At 40.0% G+C, this 22,732-nt stretch overlaps 5 protein-coding genes across 5 annotated transcripts; 3 read left to right on the forward strand and 2 right to left on the reverse strand.

The window, feature by feature from the left end:
* Positions 1-2,285: 2,285 nt before the first annotated feature.
* On the forward strand, positions 2,286-6,666 carry LOC137720625 (probable LRR receptor-like serine/threonine-protein kinase At3g47570). The gene is made up of 2 exons (XM_068459714.1): positions 2,286-5,167; positions 5,268-6,666. The coding sequence occupies exons 1-2, from the start codon at positions 2,458-2,460 to the stop codon at positions 5,687-5,689; spliced, it is 3,132 nt and encodes a 1,043-aa protein (XP_068315815.1). The 5' UTR covers positions 2,286-2,457; the 3' UTR covers positions 5,690-6,666.
* LOC137721225 (probable LRR receptor-like serine/threonine-protein kinase At3g47570) lies at positions 6,512-9,611 on the forward strand. Its single transcript, XM_068460324.1, has 5 exons — positions 6,512-6,797; positions 7,142-7,359; positions 7,526-7,723; positions 8,119-8,911; positions 9,139-9,611. The coding sequence occupies exons 1-5, from the start codon at positions 6,512-6,514 to the stop codon at positions 9,609-9,611; spliced, it is 1,968 nt and encodes a 655-aa protein (XP_068316425.1).
* Positions 9,612-10,360: 749 nt separating this feature from the next.
* Positions 10,361-11,061, forward strand: LOC137720168 (pleckstrin homology domain-containing protein 1-like). The gene has a single exon (XM_068459183.1). The coding sequence runs from the start codon at positions 10,440-10,442 to the stop codon at positions 10,869-10,871; it is 432 nt and encodes a 143-aa protein (XP_068315284.1). The 5' UTR covers positions 10,361-10,439; the 3' UTR covers positions 10,872-11,061.
* Positions 11,062-11,853: 792 nt separating this feature from the next.
* Positions 11,854-15,914, reverse strand: LOC137720167 (anthranilate synthase alpha subunit 1, chloroplastic). Its single transcript, XM_068459182.1, has 11 exons — positions 15,617-15,914; positions 15,103-15,275; positions 14,802-14,997; positions 14,373-14,524; positions 14,032-14,147; positions 13,719-13,965; positions 13,262-13,318; positions 12,974-13,126; positions 12,773-12,853; positions 12,552-12,638; positions 11,854-12,472 (listed from the first exon to the last, which is right to left on the reverse strand). Exons 1-11 carry the CDS (start codon positions 15,762-15,764, stop codon positions 12,149-12,151), a joined length of 1,734 nt encoding a protein of 577 aa, XP_068315283.1. The 5' UTR covers positions 15,765-15,914; the 3' UTR covers positions 11,854-12,148.
* A 3,211-nt stretch (positions 15,915-19,125) lies between these two features.
* On the reverse strand, positions 19,126-22,648 carry LOC137720327 (probable zinc metalloprotease EGY2, chloroplastic). Its single transcript, XM_068459380.1, has 12 exons — positions 22,358-22,648; positions 22,194-22,266; positions 21,985-22,104; positions 21,648-21,698; positions 21,447-21,554; positions 21,070-21,144; positions 20,886-20,991; positions 20,672-20,765; positions 20,439-20,592; positions 19,905-20,112; positions 19,663-19,823; positions 19,126-19,577 (listed from the first exon to the last, which is right to left on the reverse strand). The coding sequence occupies exons 1-12, from the start codon at positions 22,501-22,503 to the stop codon at positions 19,329-19,331; spliced, it is 1,545 nt and encodes a 514-aa protein (XP_068315481.1). The 5' UTR covers positions 22,504-22,648; the 3' UTR covers positions 19,126-19,328.
* Positions 22,649-22,732: the final 84 nt, after the last annotated feature.

A 22,732-nucleotide genomic window follows, 5' to 3' on the forward strand; every position in this document is an offset into this window, starting at 1 on the left:
TTTCCTGCATACCTAGCCACTAGTGTGATTAATATGTGGATATTAGTTTCCTGCATACCTAGGCAAATCAAGGAAACAAAGGAGCAAAGACCATTATGCATGCATGAACATATCAGTATACATATATTGTATATATATACACGGACAAGGTGGGTACAGGGCATGCAATTAGTTGAGCTCAAATTTTTTTCTTTTGTTTTCGAGTACACAATATAGTTGTTCTTTCAGACATGGGCGCCGCCAAAATTTTCATTTAATTACAACTATGTGGAGGAGGAATCAAAGTTGGAATGTGGGGTGAGATGGCATTAGCCCAAAAACTTTGTGCACAAATGGGTAGTGGGTAGATTGAAACTTAATTTTAGCCCAAAAACATAATATGTCAAATTTTAGCCCAAAAACATAATATGTCAAATTTTAGTCCAAAAGCCCAAAAACATTTCGGGATTCCCGATTTGTCCCGAAATCCCGAAATTATTTCGGGATTCCCGAAAATTGGGATTCCCGAAAATTTGGTTTGGGATTGGTATTGAATTTGGGATTCCCAAAAATTTTGGTTTGGGAATCGGGACAAGGGTTTCGGTATGGGATCCCATACCGAACCACCCCTAGTAGAAACTACGCTGGAGAAATATCGACAGGCTCTAAGTGGGCTTATACCGGCTTATTGGGCTTTCATTAGTTCAGCCCAATATTATGTGGGCCCCTTCTTCATTTTGCCATACTTGCGTTAATAGACGATGTTCCCCAAAAAATAACCAAAATTTATTTTTTATTGTTACTATGAAAACCAACTTTCTTCCACTCTAGCCATCTAGAGTGGCTTTTATTTTCTTTCCATTGATAATAGCCGCCTGCGAAAGTATGCCAACAAAGGACCGAGTGGCTTTTATTTTCTTGTCAGAGGTCTGAAAATCGAAACTTCAGGTGCTATGGGCCGAGATGTGGAATTCATGAGAGGTGGGCCAGGCAAAGACTCACCATTCTCAAGCTCAATGATTCTTAGCAACCCACTCGGCCCAGATTTACCTTTGGAGTTTTGAGTTATAAGCAAGTGGGCTATCTAGTAGTCCGTTGGCATTTTTGAAGGCCCAAGGGGGGACCTGACGTGGATCGTACCAGCTTTTTTTGCAACGAGAGGCCATTCACCGGAAGAGTCAGGGTCCCATTGCGATAGTGTGTTCCGTAGCTTTCCGGATGGTCCATATTACTCCAGTCAACAAGATAAGCTTTCCTTGGTGAACCATTGGACACGTCAGCATTGACAGTGCTGTTGTACAGGAAAAATTTTTAGTTGTGATGGGAATACGGATAGTATACCACCTGTTTTTATGTAAATGATGAGAAATTTTATTTTTTAAATTATTAATTTTTTAACACATCTTCTACTATTTATATAATGACACATGATGTAACATAATCACCGATAGCAACAGAGAAGGAGGTGCCACGTACGTCTGACATCCCACAGTATGTCGGATCCTTTCGTCCTTCACACACGCGAAATTATATGAACTTGGTGATGGCTAATATAGTGCAGAAGATATCGAAATTAAAAGTTACGATAATGAATTTATTAATATAAAAAATCTAAAAGGAGGGAACTCAATCAGTGCTAAATGGGTTTGCTTCTTTTATTCCGCATCTACATCATCTCATCATCTTATGCCAGCAGAAGTTGATAAAGTAGATATAGAAGCCCATAAAATAACTAAAATTTTATGGGTGGGAAGAGATTGCTGGTGTCTTGAGATAAAATTTGGGTGTGACTAGACTTGGTTGGAAGGAGCCTTAACAATAATTAAATTTTTAGAAGGATGTAGTCAAACTAAGATTTTAAAAGATTTTAAAGGATTTTAAAAATGATAAATTTGATAGGATTTAGAAAGATTTAAAACTCCTACAAAATTCATATGGATTTGAATGGATTTAGCTTGTAGATTTTAGTGGATTGTGGTGGATTTTCATATAATTTTTTATTGAAAAGAAAAAGGAAATATATTTTTCCCTTGCTCTACTGTACTCGATAGCCACTTTATCCCTTCTTTTTTATGTCCCTTTCAATACCATCACGGTTCCATCTCTTTCTCAATTGATAGATCAATATAACTTTGCTGAGCTTTTGAGCACTACACCACCAACAACATTTGTGTCTATGGTTGTTGTATTGACTCAGTCATCACACTTATTTGGCAAAACCGCGTTGATTCTACGACTCTGACATCCGAAATTTCTAATGAATTGCAAGAAAGCGATGTGTTATCCAAACACAATCAAACTTGAAGTCTCTGCGTCAACTTGTTTTGGTCTGTAGCACTGAGGGCCACTTACACAGACAGAGACGGCTCTTATCCAACACAATCATAACAACCGAAGAAGTTGCGGGAATCGTTGCAAATTACTTTCATGTATAACACTGCTTCTGTTTCATCACCGGAACTTTATTTAGCGGCTTAAATGGGGTTCCCAGGTATTGTTGTTAGCGTTTGGTCAATTTTCATGCAACTATTTCTCCTAATGCTCACTTCGTCCTCCTTAACTCTGCGAGGAGATGAAGTGGATAGACTGTCCTTGCTTGCCTTTAAAGCTGAAATTGTGAGTGATCGCATGGCCATCCTCGCCTCATGGAATGAATCCCTCCACTTCTGTGAATGGCCTGGCATTTCTTGCGGCCGCAGACACCAGAGAGTCACAGTGTTGGACCTCCGATCAAGCCGGCTAGGAGGTCAACTATCTCCCAACATTGGAAACTTGAGCTTTCTCAGGACATTAAACCTCGAAAACAATAGCTTCAACAGCAGCATCCCTCCAGAAATTGGCCGTTTGTTCCGGCTGCAACGATTACGCCTTGGTAACAATTCCTTCAGGGGTGATATTCCGGTCAGCATATCACGTTGCTCTAACCTCCGCTACCTTGACTTAGGCGATAACATTCTCGGTGGCAAGATTCATAATGAAATTGGCTTCCTGTCCAACCTTCAGGTACTTAATTTAGGCAAGAACAGATTAAGTGGGGAAATCCCACCTTCTTTGGGAAATCTTTCTTCTCTTCAGATGCTATCTTTGCAACAAAATAATCTGCACGGAGGTATTCCAAATAGCCTTGGCCAGTTGAGTAGCTTAAAAAATATTTCTTTGGGTTCCAATAATTTGAATGGTACCATCCCTCCCTCCATATACAACCTCTCTTCTATTACAGTCATCTCGGTGCTTGAAAACCTACTTCATGGAACTCTTCCTTCTGGCTTGGGCCACACTATTTTTCCAAACCTCGAAGCCTTTTATTTTCATTTCAACCGATTCAGTGGACAAATACCAGTTTCAATCTCCCATGCATCCAACCTTGCATTATTTGGCGTCTCAGCCAATATGTTTACTGGAAGAGTGCCTAATCTGGCAAGGATGTCCAATCTGTTCCGGGTAGAAATGGATGCTAACAATCTTGGAAATAATGAGGAAGGTGACTTGGATTTTCTATCTTCTCTGGTTAATTGCACCAATTTAAAGCGTTTGGATATCAGTGACAATAAGTTTGGAGGAGTGCTACCTGAATCTCTCAGCAACCTCTCAACAAAGCTCGAGGTAATGAGATTGGGAGGGAATCAGATACGCGGAAGCATTCCTGTTGATATCGGAAATCTCAACAACTTGGGGATACTAGGCTTTGAGGCAAGCCAGTTGACGGGTCCTATACCAAGCTCAATATCGAAACTAAGTAAACTGTATGATCTGTCGTTGAATCACAACGAGCTGTCAGGTACTATCCCGTCTTCTGTAGGCAATCTAACTTCGTTAGGCAGATTAGATCTCATGTCAAACAACTTAGTAGGAAGCATACCGCCAAGTCTCGGTGAATGCGCGAATTTGCAAGCTTTGGTTCTTTCCCAAAATTATCTTAGCGGTCCCATTCCACATGAAGTCATGAATTTATCATCCCTGTCACTAGAGTTGGACCTATCCAGCAACCAACTTACTGATTCCATTCCCTTCGAAGTAGGTCTTTTGGTGAATCTTGCTTCCTTGGATCTTTCTGAGAACCAATTATCTGGTGGCATTCCTGAAACCTTAGGGATTTGCATAAGTTTGATGAGTTTGTCTCTGAGAGGAAACTTGTTGCAGGGAACAATTCCTGGATCCTTAAGTTCTCTAAGAGGGATCGAAGATATCGACCTCTCTCGTAACAACTTTGTTGGCAGCATTCCCAACTATTTGGGGAGCTTACCTTTCTTGCTGAATTTGAACCTATCATATAATGATTTTCAAGGTGCAATACCAATGGAAGGAGTTTTCAAGAATACAACTATGCTTCATATCAAAGGAAACACACGGCTTTGTGGAGGTATACCTCAGTTACAATTGCCCAAATGCAACTCCAAAATATTTCCATGGCGGACATTTCTTATCTCATTTGCTTGTGGGGGCTGTATTGGACTTATCTTACTGTTGTGGTGCGTCATTCTTTATCCACCCAAAAAAGCATTGAGCTTTATGCTTCTTTATCTATCAAGAAAAGCAAGATTGAAGTTAACTTTAGGTTCCTCATGGGAGGTCTCACTCTTAAAAGTTTCATATGGAGATCTCCTCGAAGCAACTAATGGGTTCTCTTCTCGGAATTTGATTGGTGCTGGTAGCTTCGGGTCTGTGTACAGTGGAATTATCAATCAGGAAGAAAGAATTGTTGCAGTGAAAGTACTTAATGCTCATTGTTCAAGAGAAAGTTTCATAGCTGAATGTGAAGCCTTGAAAAACATTAGGCACCGAAATCTTATCAAATTACTGACCGTGTGTTTAAGTATGGACTTTCAAGGAAACGATTTCAAAGCTTTGGTTTATGAATTCATGACGAATGGAAATCTAGAAGACTGGCTGCATTTTTCAGCTCATAGACCACCTGGGGCACCCATTGTGCAGGGGCATTTGAACCTTATTCAGAGGGTAAACATTGCCATCGATGTGGCTAATGCTCTGAATTATTTGCACAACCAATGCCACATACCAATAGTTCATTGTGATTTGAAACCCAGCAACGTTCTCTTGGAAGGCGACATGACTGCCCGTGTTGCAGATTTTGGTTTAGCAAGGTACGTCCAGGATGCTTCGTGTTCACTTCCTTCACACAGAAGCACTGCCAATGTCATAAATGGCTCCATAGGCTATACTGCCCCAGGTAAGTACGATTGTTGCTTCAACCTCTTTCTGACTTGTACGAGAAAATAACTTCTTTTTATTTAAGGTATTAACTTTATGGTTCGTATGTTTAATTACAGAGTATGGCATGGGAAATGAGGTTTCAGCATATGGAGATGTGTATAGCTACGGAATCCTGCTGTTGGAGATGCTTACTGGAAAGAGACCGACGGATGAAATGTTCAAAGATGGTCTGACCCTCCACAACTTTGTTCAGATGGCATTGCCTGAACGCGTAGAAGAAATATGTGATCCGGTGCTTCTTCAAGTTAAAACAAGCAGCATTTGTGGTAATGCCACAAACAATAGGAACCATGTCCAAGATGATCAAGGGCAAAGAATTGGCAAGTGCTTGGTTATCATGGCCAAGATAGGAGTTGCTTGTTCCGCAGAGTTGCCGAGAGAGCGGATGGATATGGGACGTGTTGTAGAAGGATTATGCCTAGTTAGGGATGTACTAACTGGAACCTCAATTTCTATAACTCATATGATCATGCCCTAATCAGCCCCGTAAAACATCTGCTTTTGTTCGAGTAATTAGTTACATTTCCAGAATTCGCAGAAACGAAGAATATTGTATCGAAAATTAGAATAAACAAGAATAATTTTCAACTGAATTGAACTTAACTGCATTTTTTTTTCCTTTCAGATTCTTTCTTTCAAACATGGATCATCAGTTTGTCCTTTTCTTTTCTTTGACCACAACAGCAGCAGAACATGTCATCTATTAGTTCTGTGTGTCAATTGTCAATGGTAAGAACAGTTTCAAAGAAAGCTGCATGGAAATTTGAAGTCTGAATACAAATAAGTAAATAAAAACATAATTTATGGTCTTATTCTTGGAAGTTTGCTGCATAATTTATTTTTTGCCTTTGGTCATGGTGTTGAGAGGTTAACTAATTGTCATGGTGTTCAGAAGTCAACTAATCCGGCAACCAGAGCGCCTTTTCCGTGATGTCTAAGAAAGTCTACTCGTCGTCCTACAAACTCATAGTCTACATAATTTTATCACCAGAATTCCTGCTTCTGCTTACTGAATAGTCGGTTTTCATGTTCCGAGCTTATGCTCAGTTCGGTCTATATACCTTTTTTCAACAACCCTTCTCTTTGTTATGAATCTTTCTTCTGCAAATCCATTTGGGAACAAAACTGATCGATTGGCTTTGCTCAAATTTAAAGAATCCATATCCGCTGAACAAAGCTGATCCACTCGGGTTCTTGAACTCATGGAATGACTCCTTTCATTTCTGCAACTGGTATGGAGTTACTTGCAGCAGAAGGCATCAGAGAGTCGCAGCATTGAACCAGAGACTTGTGAGGAACTATGTCACCTCACATTGGCAACCTCTCATTTCTTAGGTTTATCAACCTTCGAAACAACAGCTTATCGGGAAAGATTCCACAGCAAATTGGTCATCTGTTCCGACTGCAGCATCTCAATCTTAGTGACAACATTTTGGAGGGGGTAATTCCAGTCAACTTGACATACTGCTCTGAATTGAACATCATAAGTTTGAGATCAAACCGTCTCATGGGCAACATACTGTCGGAGCTTGGCTCGTTTACGAAGCTTTTGACACTCAATCTCGCCACAAACAATCTGACAGGAGGCATCCCAACTTCCTAGGGAAATCTTTCATCAATCACACAACTTTCCTTGGCATATAACAACCTGGTGGGGAATGTTCCGGAGGAGATAGGCCAACTGAAAAGGTTATCTTTTTTCGCAATCGGACCAAATAATCTCTCCGGTATGATCCCTTCCTCCCTTTTAACATCTCATCTATGAATACCTTATCACTTACGGATAATGAATTTGAGGGCATTATTCCACCTGACATTGGCCTCAAAATGCCTCATCTCCAACAAATTGTCATTGGTGGAAACAAATTCTCGGGGACAATCCCAGCTTAATTTTCCAATGCTTCTCAGCTTCAAATACTTGACATCGCAGAAAACAATTTTGTGAGGCAAGTTCCAGCAAGTTTCGGAGATCTTCCAGATCTCCGCTGGCTCGGTCTGAGCAACAATAACCTAGAAAGTTATTCAGCTAATGACCTGTATTTTATAACACCCTTGACAAATTGCAGCAACCTGGAAATACTTGATATGAGTTTGAACAACTTTGGAGGTGTTTTACCCAACTCTGTAGCCAATCTTTCAACCAACTCTGTAGCCAATCTTTCAAACCAACTCACCAAACTCTATCTCGGAGTCAATCAAATCTCTGGAAATATTCCTGCAGCATTAGAAAACTTCAACAATTTATAGTCTTAGGCATGCAGGCTAACCTGTTCATCGGCATCATTCCTACTTTTTTCGGGGGAAGTTCCGACAGCTGCAAATACTGGCTTTAGATGGAAATAGATTATCAGGACAGATCGCTTCTTCCATAGGAAACCTCACTCAAATGTTTCAACTCTACTTATCAGAAAATAAGTTAGAAGGAAGCATTCCCCCGAGCATCGGAAACTGCAAAAATTTGCAGTACATGGACATCTCAGACAATAGCCTCAGTGGAGATATACCACCACAGGTTATTGGTCTTTCCTCCTTATCTGTCCTGCTCAATTAATCACATAATTCACTGACTGGGAGTCTGCCCGTGGGGGTGGGTAAGCTAAAGAATGTCAATGTGCTCGACGTCTCTGGAAACAACCTAACTGGAGAAATTCCAAAAAGTATTGGAAATTGTCTGAGCCTTGAGTTTCTTTACCTGCAAGGAAATCCCTTTTGAGGAATCATACCTTCTTCTTTGGCTTCTTTGAGTGGTCTTCAGCGTATAAATCTTTCACTAAACAACTTATCAGGACAGATTCCAAAAGATCTACAGAGACTTCCTTCCTGTCTTTCAATGATCTGGAGGGTGAGGTACCAAAAGAAGGCGCCTTTCAAAACACGAGCATAATATCATTGGTTGGAAATACAAAGCTTTGTGGTGGTGTATCGGAATTTCAGCTACCAGCATGCCCCATCAAAGGATCAGAACCTAGAAAGATCCTTGGTCGCAAACAAAAACTTATAATTGCTTTAGTGGTGGGATGTCTCATCCTGCTTTCGTTCTTGCTTGCACTTTACTGGAGGAGAAAACAGGAAAAGAAACCACCATCCGCAGTCTCATCAATCAACTTCCTTTCAAAGGTTTCATATGAAACGCTTCATCAAGCTACCAGCGGATTCATTCCAAACGCTTTAATTGGTTCAGGAAGTTTTGGCTCTGTATATAAGGGGATTCTTGAAAATGAAGAAAATTCAGTTGCTATAAAGGTCTTCAACCTTCAACAAAAAGGAGCTTCCAAGAGTTTCATGGTGGAATGCGATGCACTAAGAAATATCCGGCACAGGAATCTTGTTCAGATCTTAACATGTTTCTCCAGCACGGATTACAATGGCAACGAATTCAAAGCTCTGGTTTTCAAGTACATGTCAGACGGAAGTTTAGAGCAGTGGCTGCACAGAGAAAACCAATCAAGGAGTTTGAGCCTTCACCAAAGATTGAACATTGCAGTTGATGTGGCTTCTGCATTGTACTATCTCCATGACCATTGTGAACAACCAATCATTCACTGTGACTTGAAGCCAAGCAACATTCTTCTTGACGATGACATGAATGCTCATGTAGGTGATTTTGGGTTAGCAAGCCTCATTTCAGCTACCGCGGACTCCTCTCTAAATCAAAGTAGCACAGTTGGAATAACGGGAACCATTGGCTATGCGGCTCCAGGTAAACTCTTCTAAAACTTCACAACTTCTCAAATTTCTACCTAGTTGGACTATTTACTGAAGCGGTAGAAAAACCGGTAAAAGAAAACTAAAACCTTAAAATAAAATGGCTATCGGAGTGACCCTTAATTTACACATAGTAAAAGTTTGCGTATTATAGATATAATGTTCCAAATTTGTATCTAGTCCACACAGAACTTATAAATTTGATTGTTTCATGAGTTACAGAGTACGCAATTGGTGGCGAACCATCAAGACAAGGGGACATATACAGTTATGGGATCCTAGTGTTAGAAATGTTCACTGGAAGAAGACCGACTGATGAAATGTTCAAAGACGGTTTCAATCTCCATAACTTTGTTAAGATGGCAATACATGAAAGAACAATGCAGATCGTGGATCCTGCTATCCTCGCGGCTATTGAAGAGAAAGCGCCTGCAGCAAAAGGAAAGGAAGCAAACTACATCAATGGCGAAACTGAGGCGGGAGAAGAAAACATAAACTACGTGAACATAAGTGAAATGAATCCATTTGTGAGGAAGTGCATACTTCCAGTCCTCGAGATTGGGCTCGCGTGCTTGGAAAAATCACCAAAACGGAGAGTGAAAATGCAGAATGTCACCGGGGAGCTGCATCGTATACAAAATGCGTTGATCGGTGTAGAAATCCGTCGAGAGAGACCGAAAATCAGAGCTAAATGATAGTTTACTTATGAATAAGCAGCTGTTAAGAAAATGTAAGATGTTAATTATAAGCTGATGAATTTTGAGAATCAGATAAATACCTGAGTGTTCAAATTGTGTGAAGTTATTCCTACTATTAGCATCTTTCTCATCACGTGACGAGAGATATACTAATAAGCGTTACACATAAAAAGCCAATAAAATAATGTGAGCTGTATCTCATTACCCATAAATACATGGACAGGTGGAGGTGGATTGGCAAAAAGAAAGCCATATTCTATTTTTCTTCTTCTTTTCTTACTCACCAAGGAATACATGATACTTTTATAGGTGTTACATCATATGCATGGAAACATATTCAAGATTAGGACAAAGCTTACAGTTACCCTCTCCTTTTTTTGGGAGATATTTTTGTGTGCCGACCGAGGAAACCCAATATATAAAATATCATAATACAAATAATTAAATATTTTAATTATTTATATTATAATATTTGGTGTATCGAATTAAAATTTTAAATTATTTTTTTTAGCATTAAACTTAATTATCATTAATTAATGGTACAATCTTACACCTAATAACCTAACAGTCCAATGTCATCATCAACTTATTCACCAACTTATATTTTCCTAATTACCAAATTTCACAATTTTTCCCCAAAAAGTAAAATATGAAAAGAAAAAAAAAATCAATTAAAAATGAGAAAATATCCTAAATCATTGTCGTGTAACAGATAGATTTTTATTTATATATTTATTATTAACCTTTCCTTCCGTTACGCATTCTGCAAGGGACGAGATTCAGTTGAACGCTCTGAAAAAAAACCCGAATTCGACCCGAACTCCGATGGCGAGCCTATGGCGGGCCGCGATGGGCCAGACGGTGCAACCCAACGACTACGACGGCATCGAGTTCTGGTCAAACCCCGAACGCACCGGTTGGTTGACTAAACAAGGCGAGTACATAAAGACGTGGCGTCGCCGGTGGTTCGTCCTCAAGCAAGGCAAGCTTTTCTGGTTCATGGACTCCGCCGTCAACCGCGGCTCCAGGCCACGTGGCGTGATCCCAGTGGCGTCGTGCCTCACAGTGAAGGGAGCGGAGGACGTCCTCAACAAGCAGTACGCGTTCGAGCTGTCGACGCGCTCGGAGACGATGTACTTCATCGCCGACTCGGAGAAGGAGAAAGAGGACTGGATCAACTCGATCGGACGGTCCATAGTGCAGCATTCGAGGTCCGTCACCGACTCCGAGGTCGTCGATTACGATAGCAAGAAGTGAGAGGATGGAGTGGAGGGGGCAATTTGGTCATATTACTACTGTAGGTGAGTGGTGGTGGAGCTCCGCTCCTTGTATTTTTGCTCGTGCATAAATATTCAGTGACACTTTTCTGTTTTTCTTCTGTAAATGTATTCAGATCGTATTGTGTTTTCGAATTCGCAGCAATTTAAAATTTCTCTTTGTTTGTTAACGATTAGATTTCGACTGAAATTGAATTGCTTTCCGTTTTTGGATTTTGGGTTTTTTGTCTAGTTGTTAAATTAAGCTGCTTTATTGCTAGGGTTTGTCGGAATTTTATGATTTAGTTGAATTGAGTGTTTAAAGTTATTGAATTGGGGGTAAATTTGATCTGATTTGGGTTGATTAATGTCAATTGGGGTTCTTTTTACTGTTGTTACAAGTCGATTTGGGATCGGAGTTCCTGGGCTGCCACGGTGGCGGCATGACAGTGCGTGATTGGCTTTGGATAGTAAACTCTCGTGCACCAGGATCACGAAGCCAATCACGCCACTTGGCCTGGAGCCGCGGGTGACGGTGGAGTCCTTGAACCAGAAAAGCTTGCCTTGATTGAGCACGAACCACCGGCAACACCACAACTTTATGTACTCGCTTTGTTTGGTGAATCAACTGGTGCGTTCGGGGTTTGACCAGAACTCGATGCCGTCGTGGTCGTTGGGCTGCTCCGTTTGGCCCATCGCGGCCAGTGCGTGATTGGCTTCATGATCCCGGTGCACGAGAGTTGTTTTCGGAGTGAGTTTCAGGCCCCTTGGAGTCTGTAATTGTGTAGAATGATTGTTGAACTAGTTTTAGGCCTCTAAGAGAAGTCGGGTTTCTGCATTTCTGCTGAGAAACCTTCTGATGTTGTCTTCCCCAAAGTTTGATTGGTTTCTACTTACAAGTTATAGGGTATGGAGGGAACCTACTGCTCAAGTGGCCGATTACTCTGCCGCCCGGATTTAAGACAGAAAGATTGGCTATGAAGTTGAAAAATTGAATCCCAAGAAAGTTTCTGGTTTTGTTTCTGCATTTTGTTTTACACTGCATTCACCATAGTTGTGAGTTATTTCTCGGCTTAGTGCTCCCAGATGTTCATCGTCATCTTGAAGGCTATCCAAGCAGATTTGGCACGAGGCTTCGATAACCAAGCTGTTTTTTACTATGGCTACTGAACTGTGTGCAAAGATACATTGCAAACTGCGTGCATGATACTTTTCACTGTGGGTGCACTCTAGAGTTGAGAACTATATTACATAGACAACTGGAAGGAACACGCTCTCTCATTGCTTAACAAATGCTGCCTCCGCCAAGTCGATGGCACGAGCGAGACCAGCAGCTTTGTTCTGGCACTCTTGGTTTTCATCATCCGGGTCACTGTCAGCCACTATGCCGGCACCAGCTTGAAGATGAGCGATCCATTCCCTGCGCCGGTTGGCATCTTTGTAAGAGTACATTGTGTCAAAACGGGATCCTGTTGTAAACACCATGGTCCTCAGAGCTAGAGCAATGTCCATGTCACCTGTAAAGGAAACCCCTCCAAATCCACCGCTGTACGGGCCACGCCTTGTTACCTCCAGTTCATCAATTAACTCCATGGCCTTCACCTGAATCAGATCACAAACGACGATGAAATTGTGTTGAAGTTGAACTTAAAAGGGAAGAAGGTAAATGCCAGCTGACAACCTTCGGTGCTCCACTAACAGTTCCGACCGGCAACGCAGCTCGCAGGGCATCCCAGCAAGTGAGATCATCACGCAGCTCTCCCGTAACCTGCAAGATGAATTGTGATGGCTTTTGTCACCGAAGATTCATTCCGTCACAAAGATTTTAAGTATTATCTCTAACTACGGAACATTTAGAAACCGTGAACTGACTCCAAACTCGATCAGACCGGAGATTCTTACCGTGGAGCTTATGTGCATTACGTGGGAATACCGTTCAACGTTCATCAATGTATCCACCTTCACAGAACCGTATTTGGAGACCTATATCAAACAAACCACATCACCAGAACAAGCTTATCTACTGAAACTCATAAGAATCATCCAGCGTGATGTGTCATGCGTATTAATGTCCACACTATTTGGTAATTGTTCAAGACAAACCTTTCCGACGTCGTTTCGACCCAGATCAACCAGCATGATGTGTTCTGCACATTGCTTTTCATCGTCAAGGAGCTGCTGTTCTAACTTTTTATCTTCCTCGACGGTCTTCCCTCTTCTAACAGTTCCAGCTAACGGCCGATTCACGATCTTTTTCTGTTTGTAACGTTATAATTATCATCAAGTAAAAGTAGCTAATGATCTATTAATTAAATCTAAATTTTACGCACTTATATGTGAATTCAAAGAAGTCAAGGAAAAGTTAGTACAGAAACTACTGGCCATATTTACCTTCTTCAGAGTCATAAGAATTTCTGGACTTGAAGCAACCAGGATGCACCCTCGAGCCTGTGCACACGAGAAAATATAGGATTAAGAATAAGGATACTTGAGTTAAAGTAGGAGTGACCGCAATTGAAGATAAGAGAAAAGTGGTTAAGATAGTCCGGAGACGTGAATAGAAAACCCACAGATACTTTATTTAGAAGATGTGATTATGAGATGGATGCCCAAGGCAAAAGAGGTAGAGGAAGACTTGGAAAAAAAAATATAAGAAAAGATATGGAGTACTTAAAGCTAACAGAAATTTTGGCGCAAAACCGAGTATAGTGGCATTATATGATTCTTAAAGCCAATCCTACTTGGAAACTGCAATCCTGATCACCATAGTTTTGACCAACAAAAAAGGAACAGATATTGGCCATACCAAAAAAGGGTTAACAAAACTCCAACGAAAACACTCACAAACCTGCAAGTAAGTCAAATATGGGCTGGGATTTACAGTCCTCAAGGCTCTATAAACTTCAAACGGGTCGGCAAACGTTCGACGTTCAAATCTCTGACTTAATACAATCTGGAAAATATCCCCTGCAAGTATATGTTCTTTCGCTTGCTTAACTTTGTCCTTGTAATCCTCACTTGTCATGCTTGAATTCTTTAGCGGAGGACCGAATTGGCGAGTATGTAGATTCATCGATCCTGGAGATAGCCTTGGGCTAACAACAGACAATCAAATCAATATGCGCTGAATGGAACTTTAAGCAAGTATGATAGTTACTCACAGGTCGACATCGTGCACTCTAGCCACTAAATCCTCCAAACGTTTCACTCCGTCTGTATAAGCTTCCTCAACAGAGGAGTACCGTTCTAACCTCACCCAATGAATCACATAAACTCTCTGAGATGATAGATTAACAAAAGCTCGTAAGAACCTCAACCATAACCGAGTCAGAGTATTTTACTTCCTTTCCTTTTTGTTAAGAACAGAATGTCGGGAACCTTTCTGCATAACGCGGTCATATGTGAAGAGAAAGCATATACTATATATACACACCAAGGTTATAACCTAGTACATTCAAGATGATTCACAGTTTGACGTGTGAGAAGATCGAAAGAAGAGTACCTTCTCCACATGATCAAACACTATGACCTCATCATAGAGCCCTAAATGTATGTCCGGAAGATTCCTGTCATCCTTGGGGGCCTTTGAGAATGGCAGTCTTCTTTTCTCCACATACCGAACTGTATCATACGTAAAATAACCTACCCAGCCACCTGTGCAAAACGGATTATCAGAAAGTTATTTACTCAGTCTAAATTGACAACCAATGTAATTTCTGCAACGCATCCAATGTCAAATCTGCGTAAATTGTTCACGGCAAAAGGAAAACACAAACACACCAGAGAACCATGTCAGCTTGGGCATAGGAAATCTAGGAAACCAATTTGGAATTACAAGCACCATACAATCTAGCAGAAAACATCTTCGTCGCAGCGTACTTAGCAAGATATTGTCATAAAAGAACGTAACTTGGACCTTCACTTCTCTTACCACAAAATGCATCAGGAAGGTCATCAATAAGTAGAGGACTAGGACACCAACCCTCCGAGATTCTTCTGGGAATAACCATCGGATCCTCGACGAACTCCTCAGTCATGCGCCCTTCTTCATGATCCATTATCGTCACCTTATTTTCTTTTGCCACGATTTCCATCGTTGGTTGAGCTCCAACAACGCTGAAGCGCCCCTAATACAATCAATGCAACACGAAATTACGATGTTCAAAACTAATAGACCCGTCAATTCAAAACCAGCAAGTATCAAAGCATATTTAGCAGAGTTTGATTGAAACCTGCAAGTTTTGCTCCACTGATTCAAACAGAAAGCTTGGAGCCTCTCGATCGTCCTCGTTAACCAAGCATCGATATGCAAGAACCGGAGTGAGCTGGTCAGAGAAAATGCATTTGTAAAGAGGAACCAAATTTCCATTCTTTGAAGCTTCCAGAAACTTGCTTGCATCAGTAACTGAAAAATTAGAAGAAAAAAATCTAAACTTAAAAAACTTAAAAGTTTATGTTCTTGATGTTAAAAGAAAATATTTGAAAATAATAACATTAATCCATATGAATTGCACGTATAAAACAAATAACATTGAATTACAAGTTCTAATCGCTAGAATTAAACCAAAATTAAGCACCAACTAACTGAGCTTAAATCAAATAATTTGCTTAAATGAGGTGATTATATGAAAACGGGATCACAAACGATCGAATACATGAAACTCAACGTGTTATACTTCTTTCCTTTTTCCCACATTTTCTTAGCAACCAAACAGTATACATAAAGCTGAGAAAATGTTAAATTACCTAACGATTGATTCGAGAGAGCGCAGCATTTCGTTATGGGGACGCATGCAAGTGAGCTCGAGTTTCTACTCGAAATGCTGATGACCGGAACCTGAGACAGCCGGTGACTCGGCGGCACCAGGCGCTGGGAGAAGCAGAGGGCTAGCATTATCGAAAGGGAAACCGGAAATATGGACCGGCGCCGGTATTCACTCTGTGTTTCTAGCGGTGCTCTTGGGGTGTGCTCCCTGTGAAAATGGGGTGGTGGAACTATTGAAAACTGGTCAAAGTTCCCAGAAATGTGTATGCATGTAACAATCTCTTTGTCCTTATTTATCTTTTCTCCTTAACTGTTATTCAATTTTATTTATTTTTTTTAAATATTAGAATTTTTGGTAAAAGTTTAATGGTATATCTTTTCCCTCAACGTTAGATTTTGTAGCTAAGATTTTTTGGGTGCGTAAGTAGAGCGATTAGGCCGCGTTTGTTTGGCCTTTTTAGGCAGGATTAGTAGGATTGGCTTAGTTACTGTCCTAATTCCTTATTTGACACGGTTAAAAGCAGTTTAATGAGACTAAGTTGGACTCACCTTCGCTAAACGTCTCACTACTATTACCATGTGAAAAGGTTGGGATTACAGTTCCATGTTCATCTTCCCCATCGTTTTTCTCCTTTCAGTGAGAACCCTCTCCATCATGAACATCCACTCGGTGGCGGAGGGTTGCATCGCGACCAAGTGCTGCAAGATCTTGAGCACCTCGCCATCCTTGTCGTTTTTTAGCATCTGTTGCATAAGCGATTTTCAGGCGATGTTGAAGAGTCCCACATTGATGGGAAAAGAGATCTTGTATGGGCTTATAAGAGGTTACTCCCTATATTGCCAATTGGTTTTATGGTGGAACCTCAACTTTCTTCATAGTATCAAAGCAGGTCCCACGTGTAAAGCTAAATGGCCACACGCGCTCCACTTCATCCCGTTGTGTTGTCCACGTGTTAGGTTTGAAAATTCGCCACACATGAGGGAGTGTGTTGAGAATGAGTCTCACATTGATGGGAGGAGGGACCTTGCACGGGCTTATAAGAGGTTACTCCCTATATTGCCAATCGGTTTTATGGTGGAATTTCAACTTTCTTCAATCGATGGCTTTTGAATTCGAACCCAGAAAGTTGGACAAGGGTGATGAGGATTGGTTGTTCTTGTCATCAGTGACCTGGATTGTTGTGGGAGTTATCTGGGAGAAGGGTGTGGTGGTGGTTGTGGAAGGAGGAGGCTGTGATTTTGAGGGATTAGAGGGATTCGATTTGGGTTTCAAACGAGATCCAACATGTAGACAATCGAGTTTGGTTTTTGTCTTCATCTTCTGAGTTTTTCATCTTGATCTTCCAATTTCGACAGGGATTCAATCTGGATTTCAAACGAGATTTGTTTTGCCGTGCATTCTAGAGCTCTCCAAGTTCTAGAGTTGGACGGAGGAAAAGAGGGAGAGAGGAAGAGGTTTCTAGAAAGGAAACAAAATAAAACTAATAATATAGCGTTAAAAAGATATGGATTATATAGTATAATATATAGTTTGTTAATTATCTTGTTTCTTAATCCGACGCTACACTAAACGCTTCACTAAATTTGTCAAGCTTAGTCAATTCTAAGCCAATCCAGTTTAGTCTCTAAAACTAGTCCAGTCCGAAATAATCCAATGCAACAAACTCTCCCTATATAAGCATAATGCAACATCTGAGTATTATACAGAAGAAGGAATATAATGCAATTTATAATATTCATTGTAGAGGTAAATACCGCTCCTTGCAAAAATTTATTCAAAACTTTATAATTTTGGTCACATGTAAAATGTGTTTACAATGATACACACATACATTTGTAAGTGATAAGTCTTAAGTTCGATTCTCGACAAATGCAAATTTGAACTACATTATTGCTAGCCCATTGTAAGGCTTAGCCCACTCCCCCACTTCCTTAGTATAGATAATATCGTTTGTTAAAAAATAAAAATATAAATAAATAAATAAAAACATTTTGTAATAGATTGTGCATTAAGTGCCAAGTGAGATTCATATTCCTTGGGTGTCCAAGTCACTACCAAATATTGTAGGAAGAATACCAAAAAGGAAGATATTTGCTAGGACATGGAAGAATCTTACCTAAGAAAATACTAAATAGGAGAAACCTTACCAAAGCAAACACAAATAATACTATTATCATATTTTTCATACCATATTTGTATCATTTTTTTAATAGAGACGAGATCCACATGTGTTGATGTGTCATATTTCTATTAAAAAAGTGAACAAATGCGGTATAAAAAAATATAATAAATATAGCATTACTCGGAATAGTTTCTACAATTGCGTCTAATAACACTCAATTTTTTTAATAAGCTTAAATCGCACGGACGATGGTTTAATAAAAGCATAAATCAATCTTCTCTTTTGTTTTGTCATATTTATTGATTTGTTTTGTAAAAGCAATCTTTATGAAGCAATTTATAATGTAAATTGTTCCAATTTTAAGTATAGAGTTCTAAGAGCTTGCAACGAATCATTTTTGAGAAAGAATTCAATCTCATTATGATGTGGATGTTGACTATTAAATCATTACTTAAACGTTAATTACGTGTTTATTGTTTATTAATAACACATTATTTAATTTTAAAATTCATTTTAAAATTTTAATCTTATCGTTTCAGAATTGACCGAGATTTGTTTGTGGTCCCGTAGTATCGGCGTCATTCAGCACAATCAATGAGAGTTTGGTAGTCAAGTGAAACTTTACGAGTGTTCACCCAAAAATAAAAACTTTACGAGTTTCAGTGCCGACATCCGAAAAAGTGGAAACGTTTTTCAAGCTCTTGAATGGCATGTTTTTTTATTTTGTTTCATGCAAAACAGTCCGCACCCGAAATACCATCCACACATTGGCACTGACAATTTGACGATCACTTTACCAGAATTTCGGCAGTGGTTGATCACTTTACCAGAATTTCGGCAGCGGTTTTTGGCACTGACAATTTGACGATCACTTTACCAGAATTTCGGCAGCGGTTTTTCAAGTACGATTGCAGTTTTTTTTTCCTTGATATTCGCGGGTTGCGAATAGATCTCTTTGGAAGCGCAACCTGCACATGAAACAAGTTCGTAGTGGTGAAGTCAAAATTTTAAATTAGGACGGATCAAATTATTTTATTTGAAATGTTTTCTTGATCTTATAAAAATTATTGTATTTTGTGATGAGCAACCGACTAACGGTAGTTGATTCTAATATGATGTCATCATCATCATTCTCTTCCTTACATCTAAACCTCATACCTCTCTAACTTCTTCCTCTCTCCCACCGAAGTCCTCCTCATAACTCACAAGTAAAGGATTGCCTGAACTTTATAAGAGTCGCCAACCTCAAATCAAACCTAATGAAAAAAATTAAAGCAAAAACGTCTAATTAATAGAAACATATGGGCTGATTGTTCTTTTCACCACACAAGAAGTCATATTGAACCGGAATATCAGAAGACTGTAAATTCGTTCTATACTAATCCTCCCTCTTTAATTATCCAATGTTGATCATACATCATAAATAAAAGAACTAAAAAATAACTCCACTTTTATTAATAGAAATATGCCGGCAGATTGTTATTTATATGGTGAACAATCCAGGCTATTGAACGACGACGTATGTATCGACTAGTATCTGATTCCAGTATGTATGCATGAGCCACTTCCCTTAGAAACTTGTCATGATTTCGTCTACGAAGGGAAAGGGGTATGGTAAGCATACCAGCAATCCCAAGAACAAAACTAATACGCCGAGGCCAACGTACTTGTCGTCAGGATCTGTGATCTCCTCGTAGAGTGGAGCAATCGGCCCTCTCTGTAAGATGAATATCAAAACTACCCAATAAAATGCAACGTCACTGACCAGGGATGATAATCCGAGCAGAGCGATTGAAGCACCCGTGATGCGAGTTGCAGCCTGTTGTATGGAAAACGATTGATCAGTACAGATTTCCGACCTTCAAGCTGCCGGTTTAAGTCATGACGAACTTCGAATTGCATACCTTTCTTCCCCAAATGGCAAACGAAATTCTGCCCCCGTCAAGCTCTCCAGCCGGAATGCTGTTAATAGCGTTGATAACGAGTCCAGCCCACGCCCATAACAAGAGAGGGTTAAGAGATATGGGAGTGCCTTCCTTTAGCGTGTCACCGAGAAGAAGCTTTGCTGTAAAAGAAATGAATGTTACAGTCAACATATGCACACAAAGTTTAAGCATGAACTACATTTCTAAGGTGAAGTGCTTACCAGTACCCCCAACAAGAAAAGACTCGTGAAATACAGAAGCGTCGACAACAACACCAATGCCATCGCTAGGTGGTAAGAAGAATCCTAAAAGCAGCAGGACAAATCCCAAGGAAAATCCAGCCAAGGGTCCTGCCGCCGCAACTTTCAGAAGATTTTCACGCTTGGGTACAATATTCACAATTCTTGTAATTGTACCGAAAGAGCCTATCTGCCAGCAAACAGTTCATCACAATTTGTCTGTGTTTTAGCAGAAGAAAATCAAACTAAACCAGTATGCACACTTAGAAGCAAGAATGCCTGCCTCATGAGAAGCAAGACATAAGTTAGATTATAATGTTCTTTCAACTCGCGACAAGATCGTAAAAAAACTAGTAACAAATAAAATTCACAACAATCAGCCTATATGGAAAGTAAAGGTACTGGTGTTCAGATATACACAGACAATTACTTAGTATATGGAAACGCAGATTTATTCATGTCCAGTCGTCTTATAAAAATAGGGGGTTGGGGGCACTTTCTTCATATGAAATTCACCTGCCAACTGGGGATAAAGTATGGCACTCCAAGCACAACTCCAGTGCTATTTGCAACTAAAACATGGCCGAGTTCATGCACGCCCAAAACAGCTGCAGTCACAAGGGCTCCAGGTAAACCATTCTTCAACAGCTCAGGATTATCAAAAGCTGACCTGGGACATATTATCATGAGTGTGCATTACTATCTATCTATTTAATATAATGAATATACAAGAAAAGAAAATTACATACAGTAAATTGGACTGCAATTCAGGAACATTTCGAAGAAGTAGGGTAAACAATGTGACCAATCCAAAAGCACCAGCTGCAAACCACTCTGGGACGGCTGCAAGATTGACACCAAATCCATCATCGGAACAAATCATAAGCTTTAGAGATTGATTTCTGCCTACAACTTCCACAGAAATCCCGTAACAGGGCAGGAGCTAATCAGCTAAAGAATCACCAGTTGACTCTGGCTGTAATGTCCTTTGTGGAACTACAACTGCCACCGGTTGATCATCCTCAGGATTGACTAGGAGGAAAAGCTTATATTCATCCCCAAACTTATCCTACAAACAGATTGTGCAGATGTTAATAGGGAATCAATCATAAGTTTATACTGTGAAATGAAGTATAGAAATAGATACCTGCAGTCTCCTTGATATCTTTTCGTAACTTTTAGCAGGCACTCCTCGCAGGTTTCCTTTAAACAATACTCCACTCTGGCAGAGGTAACACTAAATCAGAGATTTTCAACCAGGCAAGCTAGAAAGCATATCTTACCATTCCAATGGTTTGATACTATCAGTATTTTCTCAATTACTCTTTGAAGGATAGTTTTAAGTCCACAAATAAGCGTGCATAAATTCGTACGCTCCATTGGAATATTGAAAGGAACTTTACCCTATACCCAACAACTGAGGTTATACACTCATTGCCATTCCCTATGTTATCTTCACTTCTTTCCAGTGAAGAAATTGACAAAGACATCAAAAGTAAAATGAAATGCAATCAGTCAATTCACCTCATATGGATCCTGGCCTGTCACGAAAAAGGTATCAAAGCCGAAAACTTGGTTCTTCAGAATATCGAGTGTTTCCTTTGGAATCCGCATGGATTCACCCAGTTGCGGCTGTTCAAGAAATTATTAAGAAGAGGGTGTTAAAAAGAAGAGATGATATAAAAAAGAAGGTGTCTTAGAAACATCAAAGAACTTCATAATCACCTTCACACCTGGAAGAGGCGATCCACTTGAAACTTCTACATTTTCAGCCTCCTGTCATAAACACTACCTTAGCACAATAAGTGTCAACGGAGCTACTTTGCAATACCCCTGTTAGGGGATTTGATATCTAATGGAAAAGTTGCCCAAATATAACGTTCGTGACGGAATTTCATACTGAACTCCACGGGACAATATTTTCATGTATAACTAGTGAATGGTTATTCATACTACTACCTCCATCATGAGAAACAACAAAGAAAACAATTTGTATCACTAAGTACATCACTAAACTCCGAAATGTAAGCGAAAATAAATTTTTTCAATTGACTGACTTTACCTGGACCCCAAATTGAGCCTTAGTTTCGGCATCATTGTTTGCTTGGTCTGCAACTACCGGCTGCGAATCGTGATGGACGGCAGCATCACAATCTCCCCCTTCATTTCCATGTCCTTTTTCCTACCATATCGAAATGAATAAGAATTGAGAAAAAAAATGTACAGAAATTAACATCAAAATTTAACGAAATTAAAAACTTGAAATTGCACCTCATCGTTATTGCTATCCGGTTCGGTCTCCGTCTCACTCACTCTACAAACAACCTCTCGCTTCCTCAAAATTCTAAATTAACCACCAAAATCAAACTCCAAACAACAACAAAAAGAACAATAATTATTTGGTAATTATTTGGTGAGAGTTTAGAAAACCTTACCTTGAAACCTGGAGCTTCAAGCTGCTTCTGCGACGGTGCCGTTTCCTCCATGAACCAGTTTCGGAAGCGAAATAAGGCTGAAAACGAAGATCGCAGCACTGCGATAAGGGAACAAAATTCCCTCGAAAAGTTACCGAGAAGTTCATTTTAACTAGTAGGTAGTCGGCGAGAGAGGTTCTAATTCAGATGAAAGCCCAGCGCCATTGAAGGTCGAGAGAAGCTTTTTGTGTGAAAGTTTGAAGCTTTCGGAGTCTCAGTGAGGTGAGAGTGAGTCTTATCCTTTTAGAGAGAAGCCCCACGCAGAGAGGGAATATCTGTTTTCAGGTACGTTTGGGTTAATTACGCGCGTAATTTGATATTTTTTATTATTTTTTG

This window comes from Pyrus communis, chromosome 16 (genome assembly GCF_963583255.1).
Source record: "Pyrus communis chromosome 16, drPyrComm1.1, whole genome shotgun sequence".
Taxonomy (NCBI): Eukaryota; Viridiplantae; Streptophyta; class Magnoliopsida; order Rosales; family Rosaceae; genus Pyrus; species Pyrus communis.

Bases quoted from the DNA above. Each gene is read 5' to 3' on its own strand.
- LOC137720625 (XM_068459714.1), top strand. From the start codon at position 2,458: ATGGGGTTCCCAGGTATTGTTGTTAGCGTTTGGTCAATTTTCATGCAA. The intron at 5,168-5,267 runs GTAAGTACGATT...GTTTAATTACAG, and splicing joins CATAGGCTATACTGCCCCAG to AGTATGGCATGGGAAATGAG.
- LOC137721225 (XM_068460324.1), top strand. From the start codon at position 6,512: ATGTCACCTCACATTGGCAACCTCTCATTTCTTAGGTTTATCAACCTT. The intron at 6,798-7,141 runs GCATCCCAACTT...TTGACATCGCAG, and splicing joins CACAAACAATCTGACAGGAG to AAAACAATTTTGTGAGGCAA. The intron at 8,912-9,138 runs GTAAACTCTTCT...CATGAGTTACAG, and splicing joins CATTGGCTATGCGGCTCCAG to AGTACGCAATTGGTGGCGAA.
- LOC137720168 (XM_068459183.1), top strand. From the start codon at position 10,440: ATGGCGAGCCTATGGCGGGCCGCGATGGGCCAGACGGTGCAACCCAAC.
- LOC137720167 (XM_068459182.1), bottom strand. From the start codon at position 15,764: ATGCTAGCCCTCTGCTTCTCCCAGCGCCTGGTGCCGCCGAGTCACCGG. The intron at 14,998-15,102 runs GTTTCAATCAAA...TGATTGTATTAG, and splicing joins CAGTGGAGCAAAACTTGCAG to GGGCGCTTCAGCGTTGTTGG. The intron at 13,127-13,261 runs GTAAATATGGCC...CGTTACAAACAG, and splicing joins TTCTTATGACTCTGAAGAAG to AAAAAGATCGTGAATCGGCC.
- LOC137720327 (XM_068459380.1), bottom strand. From the start codon at position 22,503: ATGAACTTCTCGGTAACTTTTCGAGGGAATTTTGTTCCCTTATCGCAG. The intron at 22,267-22,357 runs GTAAGGTTTTCT...TGGTTAATTTAG, and splicing joins TTGAAGCTCCAGGTTTCAAG to AATTTTGAGGAAGCGAGAGG. The intron at 22,105-22,193 runs GTGCAATTTCAA...TCGATATGGTAG, and splicing joins CGGATAGCAATAACGATGAG to GAAAAAGGACATGGAAATGA.